We start from the raw sequence: 11,749 nt of genomic DNA on the forward strand, positions 1-11,749 counted from the left end.
TAATCCAATACAAGTTCAGATGTATTTAAATCCTTTATTTATTTTTTTTTAACACAGAAAACTTGTAATGATCTTCTTTAATGTTCTCTGAAATGTCTATAAATAATGCTCTATCATAACAATCTGTAATAACAAAATGTCTGTGTTAACAGTCAACAAAAAAATGTAATCTTCACTCACCCTCACATCTACACTGCCATGTTGTTCAATGCTCCCTAACAATCCTGAATTCATGGCCTTAATTCTCATGTATGTGCCAACCAAATTCCAATATGTGAACCCTCTTCGCATGTACCAATGAAGACTCCTGCATGTGCGCAGGAATCAAAATAGTTGCACCCAGCCGACAGACCCCAGGATGCCAACTAACAAGGTAAACATACACATTTTGGCTCTTACACCCACCAACTCCTATAACTACCTTGACTACACATCCTCACACCCAGTCCCCTTCAAGGATTCTATTTCTTTCTTGCAGTTTTTCCATTTCCACTGCATCTTCCCCAAGATGAGGTCTTCCAGTCCAAATTATCTGAAATGTCCTCCTCCTTCCAGAAATGTGGCTTCCTCCCACCACCATCAACTCAACCCTTACCCATATCTCCTCCATTTCTTGCTCACCTTCCCTGGCCCCCACTGCCCCCAGACATAACAAATACAGGATTCCACTTGTCCTTACCTACCACCCCACCAGCCTCTGTATCCCACCACTAACAACATGATCCCACTACTAGACACATTTTCCCCTCTCCTCCCTTCTCTGCTTTCTGCAAGGATCACTCCCTCCATGACTCCCTTGTCTACTCATCCCTCCCCACCAATCACCCCCTCCCCCCACCACCTTCCCCTATGGCTGAAGGAAGTACCACACTTATACCTACACCTCCTCCCTCACCACAATTTAGGGTCCAAAACAAATGCAACAACAAATGAAACAACACTTCACTTGTGTATCTGTGGGAGGGATCTACTGCATCTGGTGTTCCCTTTGTGGCCTTCTCTACATCAAAGAGACTGGGCGTAGACTGAAAGATTGTTTTGTTGAGCACCTTCACCCTGTCCTCATCAGTAGCCAACCATTTCATTTCTGCATCCCACTCCCATACCCTCATGTCTGTCCATGGTCTCATGTACTATCTCACTAGGACCACCCGTAAATTGAAGGAACAACACTTAATTTTCCATCTGGCACTTTCTAACTAGATGGCATTAATATCGACTTCTCTGGTTTTCTGCTAATCTACTCTCCATTCTCCCTCCCTTACCTTTTCCCTTTTTCTTAGCTCTACACTCCCTTCTTTCTCTATTCACAGAGCCATCCTTCCTTCCTGCTCTGCCCTCCCTCATCCACCTATTACCTCTTGCCTTTGGGTCCGTGCTCCTCCCCCTACCTATTTTGGGCACCCGCCAACAATTTTCTATACCTTAATGAAGGGCTCAAGCCCCAAATGTTGGTTATGTATTTTTATCTTTGCCAACTGAGTTTCTCTAGCATTGCATTTTACTTGTATTAAAAGAATCTGTACTTTCTTCATATGTTTTGATTTGAATTATTCATATTTACACTTTTATTTTAAGTGCATTCGTATTTGAACCATGTGAATTTGTATTTTTTTTCCCTCTCATTTACGAGCACCAATAAATCCTAAATAATGTTCTTCCATTTAGTTTATCAGTACTACAGACATGAGCATTATAAGTGACTGGAAAGATATATTCTATATTAATATGGAATTTTGATTATTTGATTATTTCTACAAATGAATGAAATTATTTGTAACAGGGCATGGATCCAGTTTCTCACCACTTTGGATCCATGGCAGTCGTCATGGTGGCTATCCCTGGAGGTAGAGGATGATGGACTTCATTCCATTGATCTATTTATGGGCTCTTGTGGCTTATGAGTCCAATCTTGGCTTTGAAAGATCTACATTCAGGACAGGTAGTTCCAGATGGCAGATCGGGCTTTGGTGTTGCTGCTTCTCTTTCCACTTTCTTCTCTTTTCTATCAGCTTCAAAAGTTGCTCTTCCTTCTCGGATGATAATTTGCCAGAGTTTTCTTATCCTTGGTATTGGTTTTCCAATTGTTGATGTCGTTGTTACATTTCATCATGTTGGATTTTAAGACATCTTTAAATGTCTTTTATTGTCCACCTCTTTTACGTTTGCCTTCTTTAAGACGGGAGTAGAAGATTTGTTTTGACAATATTTGTCTTCCATCCGAACAACATGACCACTTCATCTTAGTTGGTTCTTAATGAGGCTTCAATGTTTGTGTTTTTGCTTAATTTAGCACACTGACCTTAGTTCTTCTATCTTTCCAGCTGATATTTAAGATGTTTCAAAGACAGCGTTGATAGAAATTTTCAAGTGCCTTCAGATGTCCTCGATCTGTTGTCCAGATTTCCGATGCATACAGAAGGATTGGGATTACCACTGCTTTGTACACTAACACTTTCGTGTCTATTCGAATATCACAATCATAAAAGACTCATATTCTGAGATGTCCAAAAGCTGTTAAGGTCGACATTGGAAGAGAGATGACTTCCAAGATATGGTGCTCACTGCTGTAAATAACAGTTTGATTCATACGTATGGCACATGGACTATACCCCTGAAATTCAGCGACAGTAAGTTCACATGGAAGTTCATTCTTGCTGCTGTGTCCCAGCTGTTGCTGTGCACCAGAGGCCATTCACTAATGGTGGACTTAAAAGGGAACATCACAACATTGCAGACTTTCTGGTTAGAAAAACTAAACTACCCACCCTGCATCTAGACACCAAGGAGTACTCGACCAACAAATTCACCAAACTTCTTGCGGCATTTCCAGACTTTGTCACACTCCAGTTCTCCACTGCCATACCCAATCATGGTGTCGCACACCACATCCTCTACACGCCCGAGCCCAACTCCTGCCTCCTGACAAGTTGCAGCTTGCAAAACAAGATTTCACACAAAATGGAGGAACTTGGAATCATATGCAGGTCTGATAATCCATGGAATTCCCCACTATATATGGTGCCAAAAGTCACAGGAGACTGGAGACCTTATGGAGATTACAGGTGTCTCAACAACACAACCACAGCAGACTGCTACCCGGTGCCCCATATACAGGACTTTACAGCTAATCTTCATGGGGCCAGGATATTTTCTAAAATTTACTTGGTGTGTGGGTACCTGTAAACTCAGAGGATGTGCCCAAGACCGCCATTATAACACTACTCAGCCTCTTCAAATTTTTGAGAGTGCCTTTAGGGCTCAAAAATGCTGCACAAACTTTCTAGCATGGCATGGACTTTCTTTTCGTATACTTGGACAACATACTTGTCACCAGCCACAAAGAGCATCTGCAGAATCTGCATTAACTCTGCTACTGCCTACAGGAATTTGGGCTAACTGTGAACCCTGCCAAGTGCAAATTTGGGCAGTCCTCTTTCAAGTTCTTGGGACATCAGATCAGCAGCTGGGGTATCATTCCATTGCCTAGCAAGGTGGAAACCATCCTCAAATTAGCGATGCCCAATACGATCAAATGAGTCCATGAATTTATGGGGATGGTCAATTTCTATTGCCGTTTTCTACCCTCTACAGCTCATATTATGAACTCCCTCTTCGACCTCATGTCTGGTGGTGCCAAAGAACACAAGTGGACAAAGGAGTCGATGGTAGTGAAAGCAACATTGCTGGTCCATATACAAATGGATGCATCATCCGCCTTGATGATAGATGCATCCAACACGGTAGTAGGCAGAGTCATGGAGCAGTACACCAATAGACAATGGAAGCCTCTAGAGTTTTTTAGTAAGCACCTCTGTCCTCCGAAAGCAAAATATAGCACATTCGATAGGAAACTGCTGGCGCTGTACCTAGCTTTCAGACACTTTGGCTATTTTCTTTTTTGGAAGGCAGGGTCTTCAAGGTCTTTACTGACCACAAACTGCTAAAGTTCACCTTCATGAAGGCATCAGATCCCTGGTCAGCGCACCAGCAACACCACTTATCTTAAGTATCCAAGTTTTCAACCAGGATTAAATGTATCTCCGGTAAGAGAAATGTGGTGGCTGATGCCCTGTCCCACTCTTTGTTCAAGGTGTTGACTAACTCCTAGCTTATAGCACTGCTGTCACGAGCCTGTAACTCAAGGATGTCGCCTTTGTGCAACGTTTCCTCAGGTCAGCCTGCTGTGTGGAGATGTTGAATTTTCGATGCCATTCACAGACAGACCCAGCCCTCCATTCGAATGACGGTCTGCCTGATAGACAACAAGTTTGTATGGCAAGGACTCAAAACGCAGGTCATGTACTGGATAAAGTCATGAACAGATTGCCGATCTGCAAAAGTGCAAAGGCACATGAAGGCACTGCTTCAGCTTTTCCAGCCACCGTAGCGCAGATTTGACCACTTGAATGTCGACATTATTGACCCGCTTCCTGTGTCACAAAGGTCTAGTTACTTGTTAACGGTCATCGACAGACTCACTAGTGGCTAGAGGCAGTTTCTATGACAGACTCATCGACCGATTCATGTGCCAGAGCTTTTATTTCTGCCTGGGAATCTTGGTTCTGTCTACCCACACACGTCACCTCCGATAGAGGTCCACAGTTTACCTCTGCACTCTAGGATGTTTTGTTGCGACTGCTGGGAATGCAGCTCTACCACATGACAGCCTATTACCCACAGTCGAATGGCCTGGTGAAGTGGTTCCATAGATACATGAACGTTGCACTGATGGCCCGCCTCCAGGGACATGATGAGCTGCCCTGGATCCTCCTGGGAATAAGAACGGCACCCAAGGAGAATCTCAACTCCTCATTGGCTGAGTTGGTTTACGAAACTTGCTCATTGTACCTGGGGAGTTCATGCCTGCAGCATGCGGACAGGAGGTGCCACCGACTTTTGGAAGAAATCTTAAGTAGGATAGACAAAGGAAAAGGTGTGGATGTTTAGATTTTCAAAAGGCTTTAGATAAGGTGCTGTACATTGGGCTGCTAAATAAGATGAGGGCCCATGGAATTACAGGGAAAATAGATAAGTGGCTGATAGGCAGGAAGCAAAGGGTTGAAATTAAGGGTTCAAATTCTGGATGGCTGCCTATAACTAGTGGTGTTCCGTAGGGGTCAGTATTGGGGCCACTGCTGTTTACAATTTATATTAATGATTTGGATTGTGGTAATAAGTGGTTTTGTGGCCAAACTTGCGGATGACACCAAGATAAGTGGCGGAGTAGGAAGTGTAGTTGAAACCGTAAAGTTGCAGAAGGATATCGACAGATTAGGAGACTGGGCAAAATTATGGCAGATGAGATTTAACATAGAGAAATGTACAGTAGTACATTTTGGCAGTGGGAACAAACAGGCAGAATACTATATGGATGGGGTGAAGATTCAAGTTAATGACCAGGTGAAATTGGTAGTGAAGAAAGCGAATGGTATGTTGGCTTTCATTTCAAGAGGAATAGTGTACAAGAGTAAAGAGGTGTTGATGAGGCTCTATGGGGCACTGGTGAGACCTCTTTTGGAGTACTGAGTGCAGTTTTGGGCCCCCTATCTTAGAAAGGATGTGATGTTGTTGGAGAGGGGACTGAGATTTACTAGGATGATTCCTGGAATGCAAGAGTTAACATACGAGGAACGTTTGGCAGCTTTTGGGTTGTATTCATTGGAGAATGAGAGGAGATCTCATAGAGGCTTTTCGTATTTTGAAAGGTTTGGATGTGGGTAAGATGTTTCCCTTGGTGGGTGAATCGAGGACAAGGGGTCATAGTCTGAAAATTAGAGGTTATCCATATAAAACTGAGATTAGGAAGAACTTATTTAGCCAGAGGGTCGTGGACCTGTGGAACTCGTTGCCACATACAGCAGTGGAAGCCAGATCACAGGGAGTATTTAAACAAGAAATAGACAAGAATCTCATTAGTGATGGCATCAAGGGATATGGGGAAAAGGCAGAAAATTGGAACTAGTGTAGAGTAGCTTAGTGTAGGTTTATGGAACAGACTCGATGGGCCTAGTGGCCACCTTCTGTTCCTTTGTCTTGTGATCTTGTGACCGAAATTTTAGGCAGACTGTGGGAGCGGCTTGGAAAATTGACTCTAGTTCCCACGTCAAGGTATGGAACAATGACACCCTTCATCCCAAAGGAGCTCCGGAACTGTGGATTTGTGTTTGTGCATAGAGGTGCACATGGGCCACCCTTACAAAGGCCATATGAGGGCCCTTCAGTGCTATGGAACAATTGTACAACTTGTGTACTGGACATTGGAAGGCATCCAGAGACATTTATGATTGACCGACTAAAGCCCGCTTATTTTCACCTTGATCGGCCCTTGCCACGACCCCCGATACGAAGGCCCAAGAGCGGTGGACTGTAATGGCACCAGAGGTTTAGCCTTCTATCACCAGTTTTTGGGTGGGGGGGTGGGGGCACAGGTAGTGGCTCACCAGAGGCTCGGGAGGTTCTGAGTGACATCATGATGTCACAATGCGATGACGTCATTTGGAGCGCACAGAGTTTTCAAAAGCTTCAGGTGACTGGGTAAACGACTTTTACTGAACTTCGACAACTAATCTGATAATTTTCTCAAAGCCAGAAAACCCTCAATACATACAAAATAGATCTGAAAGATTACTTGAACAGTTAGCATCTACAAGACTAGAGAATGAGAAAATGTGAGTAGCCTGCTTGTGCTTTGGATAGCAGACAGAATATGCCATAAAAACACTGATTCTATGATGTTTATTTTTCTCAGAAGTATTAATTTTGTGTCCAGTATTGAGATTTCTTTAATAATTGTAAGCAAACTGTAATAATTGTAAACAAGTTGAATTCCAATTAAAATATCAACTGAGTGGAATAAATTAATTACAAAGCTAATCATATTAAAATTAATGGCAGTTTTAACAAAATTTGAGAAGCAGACTTCAAATCTGAATGCAATTCTGTGATGTAGTACTGTACCTTCATCAACATCCAGAGGAGTGAAGTTAATCTGAAACAGTATTATTGTATCAACGGCTGGTTTCAAACCTTGACTGACTTTATATTCAAGATAGTTCAATGAAACAAAAACACGAGTACAAGACTGGCAGCCATTCTCTAGCAATCATTTTGGAAAGATCCAAAGAAAGATCTAATTTTTCAGAAGTGCAAGTTTCAATAATTCAAATGATTTAATAATTCTGCTGATATTTTATGAATTTTATAGAAAATGTGTCATGACATAAAGATCAGTACCTGGTTCTTTGGCAGCAACCTTGTCAGTATCAGAATCTTGCGAGAGCGAAACATCTTTCTTTGACGTTGTAATGTCAAAGTCCACATCTGGAAATGATAATTTAGAAATTGAAATTCTGAACGCTGACATTTTTTTCTCTGGCTTTTTCAGACGATGTTCTCCATTTGCCACGTTAGTATCCACACTCAATCCTGTGTTATCAACATTGGTGCCTGGGCTTTTGAAGTCCACTGGCTGACTTATGATCTTTTCATAACTCACAGCTTTTGACTCACCACTCTGAACATTAAGGTTACCCTCCATTGGAAGGGAGCAATCAATTTTAGGCGAGCTCACATCAAGATTCATTTTAGCTCCGACATCTCCAACTTTAACATTCAAGTCAGGTTTGGTAGTGTCCACATCTGGCTTATTTAAGCACTTATCCACATCAGCACTTTTGAATTGAGGAAGGAAAAGTCCAAATGATGGTACTTTCAACTTAGCACCAGGGTCTTTCATCTTCAGGTCAACAGAGTCAATATCCATAGTCATAGTAGAAACATCGAAGTTCGTCTTTGGGCCTACAAGTTCTGGAATTGAAACCTCAAGTTCAGGCTTTGATCTTGCTACATCAACATCCAATTTTTCTTCTCCTATTGGAAGTGCTATAGCTGTTGACAGGTTTTCAAACTTCATCCTTTCTTGACTGACATCAGGAATCACCACCTCTATGTCTCCAGTAGTGATACCAGCTTTGAATTTTCCTGATTTTAGAACTCCTTCTGGCAATTCAACATCTCCATCAGCTTTTGAAAGAAAAGTATCAAATTTGCGGAGGCTGGTATCCAGACTCATGTCTGGAGGTGGTATATCAGACAAGTCATTATCAGCATCGATTGTTGGAGAATGGATATCAGAGTGTCGCGCAGTGAAGTCCACTGTCAGTTCAGGAGCTGATGGATCATGTGGAGGCCTTGAAACATCTACAGCAATATCCAATTTACCTTCCACCTTTGGAGGGGAAATATCTATTGAAGACCTTTCAATTTTGGGCATTTGGAGACATAAATCTGCACCGGTCACATGCATGGACCCAGCAATGTCCATTTTTATATCCCCTTCTTGCAACTTAAAATCCACATCTGTTTTAGGGAGAAAAATGTCAACCTTGGGCAGGCTCATTTTCGGTGATGTAAGATCAGGTGCCTTAATCCCAGTTGATGGCCGTTTAAATTTAGGTATTTTTATTCTATTTCCTTTGCCTTTAATATCATCATCTGCAGTGAACACCTCAACATCAATCTTTGTAGAAGGGACATCCAGTATTTCACTCTTTACATCCAATGCAGACTTTTTTAGTGATATTTCAACATCCAGTCCTTCCGGTGAAATCTCCACATCTGGCGTTTCCAGTGAAATCTCCACATCTGGCTGTTCCAGAGAAATAGCCACATCCACATCTTTGCCTTTGAACTTGGGAAGACTCATTCCAAGTGATGACATTTTCAATGAGGGAATTTTAAACTTACTGCCATGTTCTTTCATCATAGGGTCAGCTGTGTCAACATCTGTATTAATTGTTGGAGCCTGGATGTCGGTACCTGCAGCATTTTTGTCCACTGTCAGTTCTGGAGCTGAAACATCTAACTTGCCTGCCTTTTTATCCCCTTCTGGCAACTTGATATCCCTACCTTCTTTAGGGAGAAAAATATCAACATTGGGCCCACTCACATCAAGGCTCATGTTCGGAGATGTCAGTTCAGGTGCTTTAATCCCAATTGAAGGCACATTAAATTTAGGTATTTTTATTTTCTTGCCTTCACCTTTAATATCAACATCTGCACTGAGCATATCAACATCACCCTCTGTAGCAGCCACACCCAGCATTTCACTCTTTGCGTCCACTTCAGCCTTTTTTAGAGAAATGTCCGCCTCTGGCTTTTCCAGTGAAATTTCCACATCTGGCCTTTCCAGTGAAATGTCCACATCTGGCTTTGTCAGACCAAAATCTATGTCTTTTAATTTGAATGTGGGAAGACTCATTCCAAATGATGGCATTTTCATGGAGGGAATTTTGAACCTACCGCCATGTTCCTTCATTGTTAGGGTGGATGTGTCAACAACTCTATCAATTATTTGGGAATGGATGCCAATCCCTGGAGCCTTTTTGTCCAATGGCAGTTCTGGAGCTGAAACACCTATTTTAGGTTTGAACATCATTACATCTGCATCCAATTTACCTTCCATCTTTTGAAGTTGAATATCAATTGATGGTATCTCTTTCTTAGGCATTTTCAGACCTCCATCTGGCTCTGACACATCTATGCCTCCAACAATGAGATCAGCTTGTAACTTGCCTGATTTTATATCCCTTTCTGGCAACACAATATCCCCATCTGTTTTAGGGAGAGACGTGTCAGCCTTGGGCAACGTTACATCAAGGCTCATTTTAGGAGATGTCAGTTCAGGTGCGTTAATCCCAATTGATGGCACTTTAAATGTAGGTATTTTTATTTTCTTTCCCATGTCTTTAATATCAACATCTGCACTGAGCACATCAACATCACCCTCTATAGCAACCACATCCACCATTTCACACTTTACGTCCACCTCTGGCTTTTCCAGTGAAATGTCCACCTCTGGCCTTGCCAAAGAAATATCCACCTCCGGCCTTTCCAGTGAAATATCCACATCTGGCATTGTCAGACCCACATTCACATCTTTGCCTTTGAAGGTGGGAAGGTTAATTCCAAGTGATGGCAATTTCATTGAGGGAATTTTAAACTTACTGCTATGTCCTTTCATTTTTGAGTCAGCTGTGTCAAGATCTGTATCAATTCTTGGTGAATAGATGTCAGTCCCTGCAGCCTTTTTGTCCAATGTCTGTTCTGGAGCTGAAACACCTATTTCAGGTTTGAACATCATTACATCAGCATCCAATTTACCTTCCATCTTTTGAAGTTGGATATCAATTGATGGTATCTCTTTCTTAGGCATTTTCAGACCTCCATCTGGCTCTGACACATCTATGCCTCCAACAATGAGATCAGCTTGTAACATGCCTGATTTTATATCCCTTTCTGGCAACACAATATCCCCATCTGTTTTAGGGAGAGACGTGTCAGCCTTGGGCAACGTTACATCAAGGCTCATTTTAGGAGATGTCAGTTCAGGTGCGTTAATCCCAATTGATGGCACCTTAAATGTAGGTATTTTTCTTTTCTTTCCTTTGCCTTGAATATCAACATCTGCACTGAGCACATCAACATCACACTCTGTAGCAGCCACATCCAGCATTTCATTCTTTACATCCACTTCATCCTTTTTTAGTGTAATGTCCCCATCGGGCCTTTCTAGAGAGATTTCCACATCGGGTTTTTCCAGAGATATGCCAACCTTGGGGCTTCCGGCTGAAATTTCCAGCTCTGGCTTCTCCAGTGAAATGTCCACATCTGGCCTTTCCAGTGAAATGTTCACCTCTGGCTTTGTCAAACCAAAATCTAGGTCTTTTAATTTGAATGTGGGAAGACTCATTCCAAATGATGGCATTGTCATGGAGGGAATTTTGAACCTACTGCCATGTTCCTTCATTGTTAGGGTGGATGTGTCAACAACTGTATCAATTGTAGGGGTTTCGATGTCAGTCCCTGGAGCCTTTTTGTCCAATGACAGTTCTGGAGCTGAAACACCTATTTCTGGTTTCAACATCCTTACATCAGCATCCAATTTACCTTCCACCTTTTGAAGTTGAATATCAATTGATGGTATCTCTTTCTTGGGCTTAATCAGACCTATATCTGCCTCTGACACATCTTTTCTTCCAGCAATGAGATCAGTATTCAATTTCCCTTTAACCTTTGGAAGTTCAATATTAATTGATGTTGTCTCCTTTTCGGGGATTTCAAAACCTGTATCTGGCTCTGACACACCTATACCTCCAGCATTTAGATCAGCTTTTGTCTTTCCTGCTTTCTTATCCCCTTCTGGTAACTTGATGTCCCCATCTGTTTTAGGCAGAGAAATGTCAACCTTGGTCAGGCTCACATCAATGTTCATTTTTGGAGATGTCAGGTCAGGTGCCTTAAACCCAATTGATGGCCTTTTAAATTTAGGTATTTTTATTTTCTTTCTTCTGCCTTTAATGTCAACATTTGCAATGAGCATATCAACTTCACCATCTTTAGCAGCCACATCCAGCATTACACTCTTTACGTCCACCTCCGGCCTTTCCAGTGAAATGTCCACATCTGGCTGTTCCAATGAAATGTCTACATCTGGCTGTTCCAGTAAAATATCCACATCTGGCATTTCAACTGATATATCCACATCTGACTTTCCCAGTGAAATATCCACATCTGGCTTTTCCAGTGATATATCCACATCTGGCTTTTCCAGTGATATATCCATATCTGGCTTTTCCAGTGATGTACCCACATCTGGCTTTTCCATTGAAATATCCAAATCTGGCTTTGAAGGACCATCATTCACAACTTTGCCTTTGAGGGTAGGAAGATTAATTCCAAGTGATGG

The 11,749-nt window shown here is 42.0% G+C and overlaps 1 protein-coding gene across 1 annotated transcript in view; it reads right to left on the reverse strand.

Moving 5' to 3' along the window:
* Positions 1 to 11,749, reverse strand: part of LOC138752865 (neuroblast differentiation-associated protein AHNAK-like) — a 46,369-nt gene that overhangs the window by 9,633 nt on the left and 24,987 nt on the right. Inside the window, exon 4 of the mRNA XM_069915483.1 lies at positions 7,237 to 11,605. Within this exon, the coding sequence (XP_069771584.1) occupies positions 7,237 to 11,605 (4,369 nt within the window). The remainder of the gene's footprint in view (positions 1 to 7,236; positions 11,606 to 11,749) is intronic.

Source organism: Narcine bancroftii, chromosome 2 (genome assembly GCF_036971445.1).
Source record: "Narcine bancroftii isolate sNarBan1 chromosome 2, sNarBan1.hap1, whole genome shotgun sequence".
In the NCBI taxonomy this organism is placed as follows: Eukaryota; Metazoa; Chordata; class Chondrichthyes; order Torpediniformes; family Narcinidae; genus Narcine; species Narcine bancroftii.